The sequence below is a fragment of the Phyllostomus discolor genome, chromosome 6, assembly GCF_004126475.2.
Source record: "Phyllostomus discolor isolate MPI-MPIP mPhyDis1 chromosome 6, mPhyDis1.pri.v3, whole genome shotgun sequence".
In the NCBI taxonomy this organism is placed as follows: Eukaryota; Metazoa; Chordata; class Mammalia; order Chiroptera; family Phyllostomidae; genus Phyllostomus; species Phyllostomus discolor.
In genome coordinates, this window is record NC_040908.2 from 91,095,605 (window position 1) to 91,109,264 (window position 13,660).

Consider the following 13,660-nt stretch of genomic DNA (forward strand, 5'->3'; position numbering starts at 1 on the left):
TCCAATTCCTTGTAAGCGTCTCCCCTGGAATGCGCGGGCTGAACCGGTCGGCCTTTCGCCTAGCCTCAGAACTTCCTAAATAAACTCAAAGGAAGGCGGAAAAAGGACAGATATGGATCCTACCCGCCTCCCACCCGCTTCGTGCTTTCAGGCTTTCCCAAGGAGGATCCCCTCCTTTTCTGCGCCCGCCGGGTTGTCTGCTCCCCAGCAGCCTCTTCTGCGGGCGAGGGGTACGGCGCTTGGGGTTAAGGCCCTTTGGTCAGAGCTGAGCTGTGGTACACTCCTCCGAGGAGGAGAAGGTGGGAGCGCGGAGGGCGCGCAGAGGACGGCAACGAAGTGTCCTCATTGCTCCCGAAACGTGGCGACGGGCGAGGCAGAGACTCCCAATGAGTATGATGGCGCCACGTGATACAGGCGGAGGGAGAGCATGGGGGGGGGGTGGGTTGTGGATAAAGGGAGACGGAGGGAGGCGGGCTGCGAGGAGAGAGGGGCGGGGGGAGAGCGGGAAGGGGGTTGAGACCGGCGCGCAGGCGGTGGAAGCCTTTGCCTCCCTGACTGCGCGGGCCGCAGCTGTCTCCGCCGCGCCGCCCGCGGTCACACACTCGGAGAGTCTCCGCCAGCCCGAGCGTGTCGGCACGGCACTGCGCCGAGGCGGGAGCTGAGGCGGCGCCACGCCAGCAACAGCAGAGGCAGCGGGCGGCCCCCTGCCCTGCCCGGCGCTGCCAAGCCCGGGCCCCAAGGTGCGGCGGTGCGCAAGTTCCCGCCATGAGCGGCGGGCTCCGCGGCTCCGGAGACTCCCTCCTGGCTAAGCGTGATCGCTGCGCCCCTCGGCTCCGACGCGCCTAACGTCTCGGCTCGCAGGTCCCGCTACCGCAACCGCAGCTGCCACTCGCGTTCCGGCCGCCGCCGCCTTGGCCGCCGCAGCGCCGCCAGCAGCATGTCTGGAAGGAAGATTTCATCCGAGTCGTTCAGCTCCCTGGGCTCCGACTACCTGGAGACCAGCCCGGAGGAGGAGGGGGAATGCCCCATGTCCAGGCTCTGCTGGAACGGCAGCCGGAGCCCCCCCGGGCAGCCTGAGCCTGGCGCTGCCGCCGCCACTCCGGCCCCGGCCGCCTCCGCGGTCGCCACCGCCACCGCTGGGGCCAGGAGGGCTCAGCGCCGGAGGCGGGTCAACCTGGACTCGCTGGGCGAGAGCATCAGCCGCCTGACGGCACCCTCGGTGAGCCGGGGCGGAAGGAGGGCCGGTGTGTCCGGAGAGAGTACCGGGATCGGGAAAGTTGGCGCTGGGCGAGCCAGGCGTGCGCGCAGAACCCGACCGCTGGGGGGCGGCCCGGCCTCACCCCCGCCCCAGGCCAGGGGTTCCCTTTGGCCCCGGGCGACACCCCATCCCTGGGCTCTGGGGGAATGGGGCATTAGAGCACCCTAAAGGAGTAAGACTTCCATCTCCCGGGTGTCTCCTGTTTCGGGGGCTGCAAGCCCACCTCCAGCCTTTCACCCTCTTCACCCTTCCGGCCTCAGTACTGCTTCACACCCACCTGTTTTCCTTCCCCCAAACTTTCCCAGGCGCTGTGTTCTGCAGTTCCCATTTCCAGGTCTTTCATCTCTGTTCTCCCAAAGGGGTGCTTACCCCTTCCAGGAAACTCGTCCTCTCTTTTCCCACACTCTTGGTCTTCTTAGCGTGACCTCCTCTGACATCTTTGAATTCCACAGCCTCTCTGCATTCTCTGTTGCTTCCCTTTTCTCCAGTCTTCAGGAACTGGCTGTCAGACACTTTTGAGTTGCTTTCTAACGAAAAACAAACCCCTCTAATCTCTTTTCTCCCCATCTCATAGCCTTTTTTCTTATTCACTGAGCACGATTGGCTCAACCTTTTTCTCTGGGCAACCATGGTGTCTGGTTTTCTAAACTTCTCTGGTATTTCTTGTGCCCTCAAACCTTCACTCTGTTTCCCTGAATTCTTCAGTGCTTACTGTCTCTTTTTTTTTTGTGCCTTCCTTATATTAAGACCTTCACAAATATGTGTTGAGTAAATAAATGCCTTCCTAGCCCTCTAAACTTACGCCCATTTTGGGGTGTATCAGCAGTTCCAGATGTATGCCGGACTCCCCTTGGTTCTAGGCATTCTTCCAGAGCACTTCTGCTCATTCCTGCTCAGGCATTTCAACTACCCTTGACGTGTACCATTTGCAGGAATGCCAGACCTTTATTTTAGCCTTTCTCTGTCAGTATGACCTCTGTTTTGAAGGAATCCACACCATCGCAGATAGAATCAGAAGGGGGTGCAGTGTCAAACCTCCATCCACCTTTTATTCTCACCCTGACCTTGGACACAAGGTCTTCAACTCCTGGCACCAGTTTACTCCCTTTTGGGACTTACACTTCTTTGAAGTTTCCAAAATGAATCTGAACTTTGATCTTGTTTGACTACTCTTGAGTCTCCTTTTGAAAGTATTCTTGCAATTGATGGGAGGATGAACCTGAGAAGGAATATGGCATCCTGAGGGGCTGGGTACTGACACCAGGGAGTCCGGCAGATATCCTGGTGGCCCATGCATTAGTGGTGCATGACTTCTCCTTTGGACGATGGAACTGCTCTTCTCTCATCTTCCTGTTCTTATATATTATCCTGTTGGTTTACTTTTCTGCCATCTCTTCCACTGATAAACTAGGATACAAAACTTGGAATGGGTTGGCTACTGTTTGCTATTTTTTACTGCACATATTTCCCAGGATGTGTGATTTTAGGAACTATTTGATGTTGCAAGTTGTTGAATATAGTCTTTATTAAAGGAGTCCAGTGATCCTGCACACTGGTAGTTTTGTGTCAGTACATATAGCACATTTGTGCAATGTGCTGATTCTTCAGTACGACGGGTTCGTATCTGAATACAATGATTTCACTGAAGATAATGATTAGTTTGAGAGGGTTCCCCAAGAATTAGAACTTAAAAATTTCTGAAAAGTAATGGTAGTTCCTTTCTGGTATAATGCCAATTTAACCTAACACTGTTCTCAACAACTTACCTGTAGATAAAATAGACAGAACCCAGGTATTTACTACCAAAATAAGAGGGAGGAAATACTCTCTGATTTTTACCTTTATAAGTCAACTTTGAGTGACTCTGGCTTTTTGCTGGATAAAAGGCCCCTACCTAGGTAATGGTTTTTAGGATAAGAAATTTGAAAATAATTATGGTGATGTAATAGATACAACAGCTATGTGTACTTTCCATGCTGTCTTTTCTATTTTGAAAAAGATCTGATCTGTCAGCTGGAATGCTCAGAATATACTGGTGAATATAGTGTAAACATCTTCAATCTCACAGGGCTTGTATAAAAAATTCTCCCTGGCTAACTATATCACCAGGAGACTTAGCAATACAAAGAAAACTGAAGTTATATTTCAAAGCAGTGACTTGTTTGTGGTCCTCACCCCCCATCTTCTTTTATTTGGTAAGCTAGAACATTGCTTCAAAAAGTTTTAGTAGATGCGTCCTCCTAAAATGACAAAATCCTGAACTTCTCTGAGAACACTTGTGGATACAGAATATGTCCTGTCTTTGTATTAGAGCAGAATGACTTTTAAAAAGCCTCTCAGAATACTCATCACCAGGGCATTCTTAGATGGAGTTTTCTAGTTTTTTTTTTTTTATTGTTATGAGCTTTCTTGCATTTGATACAGAATATTTCAGGAGAAATCATACTTGGTATGGAAGCTCTCTTTTTCCTAGTTGCCTCATCATGGAATGTCGGCTCAGTCACTGGAGATGTGTTCTTTATTCAGAGCAATTTTCAAGTAAGAAAATGGAAATGAATTTTATAAATACCAGAATATTGCCAAGTAATTGAACTAGTTATTTGATCAGTGGAATAGTCAAACTCTGATTTTGATATTTTAAAAGTCATTTTTATATACATCAAATGTTGGTTATAAAGATTATAACACTTTATACCATTTTAATAATAAAAGTAAATTGAATTGATAAAATCGAAAAAAATTCTGGAATTTAGGAGACCTGGTGTCATTCCTTGTTCTTTGGACAACTAAACATTTTTGTATCTCTGTGCATGTTATTTTAAGTCTCTAGGATCCTTCTCATTTGTCAGGTATTATGCTGAGGGCCCTTCCCTATTCTGGGATTCTATGGAGATATATGATGTATTATCAAGGTTTTGATAAACTGCCATAATGGCATATGAAAGAAAAATAAGCACATGTTATCAGTTTTGAAACTTTGAGGGAAGTAGATTACTTTCTTAAATATGGGCATTAAATTCATATTTATGCCACCCAGTTATAAAGGATGTTTGAGGACCTACAATGTAGCAAGTATTGTGCAAAGCACTGGCAATGCAATAAAAAAATACTGCCAGTGAAAAAATATTCCCAGTCTTTGACCTCATACAACTTCTTTAATTATAGTCTTTATTTTAAGGGAACTGTATTGAGTGAAATCATAAGAACTCCAATTGTCTTGGGGATGTCTACAGTAAGTTTTATGTATTATCTACTTCGGGTAGTTTTGTTTACTGCCAATCTGTGGAGTGCAGCCATAACAATAAAAATAAACCTAAGGACCTTACTTAAAGATGCATAAATCACTTATTATGTTATTTATTTTGAAATAATTTACTTGGAAACACATATGGAGGAACAGCTTGGGATTTTACATCAAGGGTGAATTTTGTAACTCATTTATTTCTATTTTATTCTTATAAATGAGCGTTGCTTAGAACCCTATTTTGACATCAGTTTTGGGTTTGCTAGTGTCCTGTCAGTGAAGATATTCCAGGAGACCAGCTGAAGGGCAAGGCTTCCCTGGTTTTCTTGTCAGAGGACTGCTGGCTGTTACAACCTTGCAGGTGGCTTTGAAGATGTTACAGAGAAGCTACAGAGAAGCTACAGAGAGCAGAGTGGCAAGAAGAAAAGTAACAGAAGTGGAAGGATGACAAGTAAGGGGAGGAAAGCTGCTGACAGAATAGTCCATGAATTTGGGAGAACAGTGAGCAAAGACAGGAAATGAAGGGAAGTCTGGATTCAAGTACCAAAAAAAGCAAAAATAATTTCATTATTTTGGGAAAGTTATTATATTGATACAAGCCTATGAAAAAGTAAAAGGACATAAACATACAAATTTGGCCTCCCCTGATATTATAGACAATTAGCTGTCTGACATAAACTATTAAAAAAGCCTTGAGAGTGTGAGTGTAACTATCATGTAAATGATGAAAAATATATAAAATATATTTGTGAGGTAGGGTATTTGATAAATTTCTGTATCTTAATTGAAATTTTTATTATTTTTATTTTTTAAATATTTTGTTTATTTATTTTTAGAGAGGGGAAAGGGAGGGAGAAAGAGGACAGAAACATCAATGTGTGGTTGCCTCTCATGCGCCCCCTACTGGGGAACCTGGCCTGCAACCCAAGCATGTGTCCTGACTGGGAATTGAACCAGAGACATTTTGGTTCACAGGCCCATGCCCAATTCACTTGAGCCATACCAGCCAGAGCTCAATTGAAGTTTTTAAGATCTGGGCTGAACTTAGCTAACAAAGTTCTGAATAACACATTCATTACAATTAGGATATTAAACAAAATGTATTCCAGTAGTTTAATGTTTTCACATTTGTAAAATATAGATACTGTAATTTGAAATCAGAATTTAATGGCCATTTATTGCTTTTTTTCTACCTCAGAGTTGAAAGAACAAGGGATCAGAGTTTGAATCATGAGTTTGAATACCTGTGTGCTGAGCCCCTTTCTAAATGTGAGGCCCTGGGAACATCAACTCTTATCTTCTTGGAGCCTTAGTTTTCTATTTTGTGAAATAGGAGTAATAACAGCCTTGTAGATTTGTTGTGAAAGAGGAGGGATATTCTTTTAAAACTCCTTGAACTCAAGAAATGATAGTTTTGGGCTGAGATGCATTAATTTCATCTAAATTTGAATGCCTCCAAATGATCTAATATTTCCTTTTTTTTCCCCTCAATAATTTACTTGCTAGTAACCTTGTTCAATAGTTCATGAGTTAAATGATGTCAAAGACCTAAGAAAGAAAAAAGGGATAAGAAGGAGTTTATTTTGTGGTCATTGCCCAGTCAATCCACTTAAAAAATTAAGACTGGAATTCCTTTTTGGCTCCCTGGCTGGCAAGCGTACGTGATTGTTGCAGCTCCAGACATTCTTGCCAAACTACAGAGTGCTGTGTGGCAAAGGAAAGCCGCTTCTACAACTTTTATAAGACTACAAGGATGTATGTACTTGGTAGAATGTAGGTATTTCACAACGAATTATTTTTAAATTAGAAAAAATTAGGTAAATGAAAGAGAAACTGCTTATTTATTTCATTTGCCAGAGAATTTCAAGCGTCCCCCACCCACTGCATTTAAACTGATTTTTACACAGGTTCAAGGGGTAGGCTGTGAGACACAGCTGTCACCCAGCTCATGGCAGTTTTGTTCTGTGTACAGCACTGGATTCTTGTTTGGCTACCAACTCAATTGTTAAGCCTTCATTTTAAAGCTAAATATTGACAAGGGGAAATACGTACATAATTATTAGTTAGTAGGAACAGGGGATGAGTGATTACATATTCTTTTTTAGTATATAATCTATCTACCTTGAGGGGCTCTGAACTGTGTGGGATGTGTATTCAAGTGTTGTTATGTATTTTTCTCCTCTGTGTCATCATAGCTGTGTTTTCATTCATCTTGGGTTTGTCCTGTTGCTTCTATATATGGAGCTTAACATAAAATTTAAACAATACATTTTATTGAATATGATCATAAAATAAATGCATTATTTCCAGATGTATACATTGTTCACCATGAGTTAGCAAGAAGATATAATGATTCCTTTTGGAACTTTATACACATCTAGAAAAAAATTCAGTGGCATAAGCAGGGAAAATATTTGCAAGGGCTGCCTAATGACTAGGTTTTCTTTGTTGGCCTTTGTTTGACACATGAGTCAGTTTTTAGGTCAAAATGTAAAGTTCTTATTTTTAAATCATGACTCTACCCTCAACAGTCTTATGTTTATGTCATATTTAGCACAACACCTAATGGATGTTCAATAAAATGCTCAGAAGAGATGAATAGATGTTTTTGTTTAATCATCTAATTGCATTAATTTTCTTATGTTTGATGTTTTTTGTGTTTTACTTGGTTCTATCAAACAACATAGATTTTATATCCACTCTGTGAGAGATGAATTCAAGTATACAAACCTGTTTGAATTTTACTTATATCTGCTATTTGAAGCAAAACTTCAGAATGAAATTGTGCTAAAAGAGAGAAGATGGGGTAGTGTCCTTCCGGTTTTCGTTGGATGGCCCGTGTATATTTTAAGAGTTAGGTACATGAAATGACTCTCCTCCAATCTCAAATGAGAGAGAAGTGTTCATCAGCAAGTGGGCTACTGTTGCCAAAAAAGCACTGCTAAGAGATGGAATGACGTAGTCTTGGTCCCCGAATACCATTTTGGGTCAGAACCTGAAGATCTAGAGTTAAGTGCTTTAAGCTCAGAGCACCTAATAAAATTGAAAATTCCTGCCTAGAGTGATTTAAGAAGTAGGGGCAGCTGGAAAAATCCATGAAGGCTGGGGATTTGTGGGGCTCTTATGGGCAGTTGAAAAAGAGTGAACATTCTTATAAATAGTGAGAAAATCACTTCCTAATACAGGTTTTATTTGAGACTTATTAAACAGTTCTTCATTTAAGCTAGTGGTTATCAAACTCAAGTGAACATAAAAAATACCTGAATAAAATGATTAAAATGCAGATCCCTGGGCCTCCCTCTCAGAGGGTCTGGTTTGATAGATCTAGGGAGGGATCTGGACTTCATATTTTAAACAAAATTCTAGTGTAGGTGATTGCTAGGCACACCAAAATTGTGCCTCAAGGTGACTGAATTCCACACCTTCAGGATCACTGATGTAGATTCAGTGAGCTCTGCAGACTGATTTTTTTTTTAAAGAATGACCCTGGAAGCATCATTTGAGGTGAATATCTCCAGGTGAATTTTTGCCTAAATAAGGACAAAATAAAGGTGGTGGCTTGGAGCACATCCTATGGTTGTATCCTTGGTGTTCAAAGTAATCTTGTCGGTTGTGTGGCAGAAGGTATTTGAGGTTTCACCATTTGTAGTTTTAATTTTTGTGGATTCTCTTGCCATTACTTCCGAGGATGCTTTGTCAGCTCTACTAAGTTCAGCAGGTCACATGTCAGCTGTAAGTGTGCTATGGCTCTTTCCTCAAAATAAAGAAACAACTATTCAAAATGTTGAGGATGGCAGAGAAGGGGGGGAAGGGTTGTTGTGAGGGTCGGTACATAAGTTTCTGTGTTTTTCAGAGTGAAATTGATACTACATTTCTCAAATGCTCTATCTACTTGTTCATTCTGGAGCAATTACTTGTTCACATGACTATGAACATTATTTTAAAAAGGTGAAGGGAGAAAGAAACAGATCTGGATGTCAGAATATTGGTGGGACTATGGAAGTGCTGGTGTTACCTTAGTTGCAAGTACTTGAAGTCCACTTGACTCCTTTTCCATTCACTGTGCTGTGTTTGTTGTGTGAGTCTGCTGTGCCCAGTGGAGGAAATACAAATGTTCTGAAGCATGCTTTCATTCCTTGTTATGCCTATGCTTAATGCCTATGCTTTATGCCTGTGCTGCTTCAGGTATGAACCCTCCAACTTAATGTCGGGGAAGAATGGTTTTTCTGATTAGTTTTGTGTACAAAACACACACATCCATTTTCTTTTCTGTCACTGCATTTTCCCCCATATTAATACTCAGTTATTGCTCACATCTCGCTATTAGGACCTACTGTGTTGTCTGTGATTTTGGTTTATTGTCCCTCCTTAAGGCAGAGATTTATTTATGCCCATATGTAGCAGAAAATCTGATTTATACAGGCACTCAATAAATGTTTGTTAGTGTAGTTTGGGAGGTATCTGGTGATGCTCTGTAGGAATCACCAGATGCCTTTGATGACTTTGTGCTGCCATTTTGTGTTGATTATTTTAACTGTTCTCTTTGAAGCTCTTCCTTAGACACAAACAAGAATAAATATAGTTGTAACATTTTTTAGAATGCTTCACCATACTCTCTAGATTTAATGCCAGTGATCTCTAACTTTGGTTAGTGTGATTATCTTAGAATGCTTGCAGTCTCAGCAACTATTTGGGGACACATGTGTGCTGCCACTTGTAAGTGTGCACTAGCTCTTACAGGGACGCCTGTCTCTGTAAGGTATAGAGGTGGGTCTCCACCCTGCTCTTTTCTTCATTATTATTTCAATGTATAAGAAAACTTGTGTTGTCAAACATTCTGCTAAATAAAAATCCCAGCAAACCAGCCCATCCACATATCTATCCCACAGTAATTGTTATAGACAAATAATGGTACTGGGGGGATAGAGTTTTGGGGAAGAGTGATAAAATTAGAAATTGATGATTTAAGAAATGGGCAGGAAAAGTGACCAGGAACAGGAAGAAGTATTAGTGGGTATTTTTGAGTGCCCAGCTGAGTTTGGAGATAATTAATTTATAGCCTAAGCTGAGAGGGTGAGTGTGATTTGGGGAGGTATAAAGTGGCGAAGCTATTTATTGCATATTAAAAGGCCTATATGTCAAATTACACTTGAAGTGTTTGGGGAAAATCCATTGGAGTAGAAGGTTATGTCTTGGGAAATAATGAGACTGAACATCAAATGAGGTAGACTGTAACATTCAAGGTATTTCTAGCCTTTCTGTATTGCACATGTATCTCATATTAAGCTTATTTAATATATATGTCTTATTCTTTCACTACTCAGTTAATTGTCTTAGAATAGCTGGTTGATCCCCCAGGTTACCCACCTCCCACCAAACCAGAATTGATAACTAGTAACTAGTTAGTCTTTGAGAAACTCAGTGTTTCTTGATTACTATTTATGTTATGTTTTCAAAGTTAGAACTAATAATTATAAGGATATATATATATAAGAAATATAAGGATATGCAGTTATATCATTCAATGCATTATTTATGGGCCTTAGTTGTTACACAGTTCGGTTTCCTTGGCTCACATTTGATAGTACATTGATTGTTGAATATAAGAGACTCTATAGGATTTGGGTAATGGGTGGCAACCAAAAAATTTCCTATTATTTTGGAGAGCACAGAAGATATTTTCTTCTCCAATAGGTAAAAACTAGTTTGGTGAATCAGATGTTCTGATGAAGTAAACTATCATGTATGCAGTATCAGGTTGTGAGTAGATGAAAATCAATGAAATAACTTGAGTTAAACATTTTTCATTTTGTTAATCAGTCTTTGATAATCCCGTAGACTCTCTTGTGTGTTTCAGTGACTCAGTGTCATTACTGAGAATCTTAAATATCACTGTGCTGTAGAGGTGTGGACATCCTCGTAAATGCAGCATTTTAGGTGATCCAATGCTTTATAACAGGAACTTTCTTCTACATAGAAACACTGAGGAACTGAATATTCTTGTGGTCTGAAAGAGTTAATATGCATACTTGGTTACTAATACTCCACCAGGGAGTCTCTCAGGCTAAGAGAGGCAAATTAGGAGTGGATTTTAACAAAAAGGTAAAAAAAAAAACCCCTGTAAGGATTTGTGCATTATTTGGTTAATATGCTTGCTTTGTTTTTTTGAAACAAGCCTGTTAGCATGTGTGTGTGTGCAAGGTGGGGACAGATGCTGCGATTCAATAAATGGTGCATTCTGATTTTTGTTTTAATATGACTTTGGGGAAATAACTTTTCTGTCTTCCTTTCCCATCTCTGAAATCATATATAATGATACTAATCTCTCACTCAAGGGTAAATATATCATAAAATGTGAACAGTGAATTGACGATACTGTGTTTACCATTATTAATTTCTTTATTGTACTGCTACGCTGATTTCTTGAGTGTAGCAGTACAATAAAGCATTTCTTCAGCATTCCTTTTCTCTGTACGTTCTGGGAAAATAACAGGTTTTGCAGTTAGGTACTAACTCCTGTGTTATCTTGTTAATTCTTGGGTAAGTCTCTCTGAGGCTCAGTTTCTTATCTATAAAATGAAGGTAATTTATAGAATAATGAAAATTAAAGGTATACTGCATAGCACAATATTTGGAATACAGTAGACAATTAATTAATTTTGGTATCTTTCTTTAAGTCTGTCTTATCGGTTATCTTACAGATGTGAGTGTTGGTTATCACATTTCCTGATACCCCGTTATCTCCAGCCACAATCGTTGGCAAAACCTCTAAATATTTTCTTTCTTTAGAATTCTTGTTTAGCACTATTAATTTTTATGGAAATATTTTTAACATGTTTTGGGTGTACAACATTTTAGGATTATAAAATACCCCAGAAATTTCTTCCCAGAAATCTTTAAAACAAATGGGATTTTAGTGGCAAATTATTTTTTCACATACACACTCCTCACATTCATTCATTCAGACAGCATTTATTTTGCAAATGAGAACTTAGTGATTCATTCAGCATGTACTCCATATGTGTTAAACACACTCATAAAATGAGGCATTCAGACAGAAATTGGTAGTCCTTTTGGATTTAAAAAATCATGAAATTGCATTTTGAAAACTACCAAATAATGTGCTCAACAGCTACTTCTACTCCTTGCCCCTTCTGTCTCTCCTCCTCGTTCGGCCAGGATGCTTTGTTATTTGACATGACGTGGACAAAGGGAGGGCCTATAAACAGAAAGATCAGTTGAACATGTAATGATGACGACAGTAACAGTGTTGATTTATCAAGCCCTTACCGTGTACCAGGTGTGTCACCACATGCTCTATACACTGTATTCCATTAAATACCCATGAAGTAGTGCAGGAGTGAGGCCTTACCACAGTCTACAAGGGATCAAGAGCCTATTTCTCTGACCTCACCTCCTGATGCTCTAACCTCTTCCCACAGTTCTACAGTGCACTCCTTGTACATTTCAGGCAGTTGTCATCTTGCCTCAGGACTTTTGTCCTATTCCGCATGTCAGAAATCCTGTCTGGCTCCAGTTTTCCATATTATTGGCCCTTTTGTGGCTTCTGATTTCTGCTTGGTGTCACCTCATTAGACAGTATCCCTCTTGCACTGATTATTCTTTCTCACCTTGCTGTTAATTTCCATCATAGTACTCACCACCAGAAGTTATCTGTTTATGTGCTAGTTTACTTATGTGGGACCTGTATTCCCTCACTGTAATTTAAGATCTGCAAGAGCAGAACCTCGCTCACAGTGGTCTTTGCAATACTGAGGCTAGTCCCGGCTCAAGGTCAGTTCTTAATACATCTTTACTGACTCAATGAATGTGTCATTTTGAGAGAAGTCTTAGCACTTGGAAAAGAAGGAGCCCAGTTTTTATTTTTTAAAACAATGTATAAGGTGAGAGAAGGACAAATTACATGTGTTAGGTAAGTACTATGGACTCAGCATTGCATTTTAAGTGTTTTCATAATATGCATCATTGGACTTTCAGACTAATTTTATAAGAGATTCAGGGAAGTTGAGTAACTGGTCTATGATCACATAATTAGTGATTGAGATAAGATTAGAATATTGGTCTGTTTACCTCCAATCTCTGTTGGAAATTTATGTATTTCAACCCCCTGGGAGTGTGGTGGACATTGTTATTTAATGTATAGATGCCATGTTAGGAATGAAGGGATTATTCACCTAGATGCCAGGGGTGCTAGTGACTGTCATCCTCAACTGTCAGTTCCTGACATGTATTGCCTGGACTGAGGAGAGCTGCCTTGCCCAAGGTCATGCCCCAGTCCAGCGACCCAGCCCTAATTCAGCCAACTCTGAAATTAGAACTCCATGTAGGATCAACTGAGGCCCCCATGAGACTGTATCACAGTCCAACTTCTCCCTCTTTCCAATTTTGCTTCCTTCTACACTCTTTCATGGGTATGGATCCCAAGAGCACTCCCTAATAAGCTTTCTTCACACTGACCTTTTCAGATTCTGCTTTTCGGGGAACCCAACCAACACTAGTGTGTTTGAGAACCACAATGACATTAATAAAAGTGCAAAAGGCAGCACCAAGCAGGTGACATTTGTAAAAAGTAATAATGATAACTTTGGATTTGGAATTTTTGAATTTAGGTGTAAATGGTCAGCTCTGGATTGTGGGCTTAATATGACTGCATCACTGGCTTGTCACATTGTAGGCAGTCACTTAATAAATAGACAGTTGAAGATTTGGGATTGGAATTTGGGTAAGAGTTGATGGAAGTTATATAGCTTGAAAATTGACAAGCTCTCTGAGTAAAAGAGAGAAAAATAAGAATAAGAGAATTGAGAAACAATATACACAGGGAATCAGAAGAATATAGGTGCCAGAATGCTTTGTTAGTTTGTTTGTTTGTTTGTCAGGTGGGAGGTGGCTGGAGAGCATCTGACAGCAAGAGCTGTAATGGTTGATGTTTGTGAAATAATGGTGACTGTTTAAGGATGGTGCTTTCAAGTCCAGCATGAATGAGGTTGTTGGTGACTTTAGGAAAGCAATGCCAATTCTGCATCTGAGGTAGAGGCTTATTTAACAAGGTTTTAAGAGGGTATATATGATGAGTAAATGTATGATGGGCATACATTTCTTGTCCAAGACGTTTGGCAATAAAAGTAAAGAGAGAG

At 40.8% G+C, this 13,660-nt stretch overlaps 1 protein-coding gene across 1 annotated transcript in view; it reads left to right on the plus strand.

Annotated features, from left to right (window-relative positions):
• The first annotated feature begins 478 nt into the window (after positions 1–478).
• GUCY1A2 (guanylate cyclase 1 soluble subunit alpha 2) overlaps positions 479–13,660 on the plus strand; it is a 328,461-nt gene continuing 315,279 nt past the window's right edge. The window contains exon 1 of the mRNA XM_028516054.2: positions 479–1,219. Coding sequence (XP_028371855.1) covers positions 938–1,219 — 282 coding nt within the window. The 5' untranslated portion in view covers positions 479–937. The remainder of the gene's footprint in view (positions 1,220–13,660) is intronic.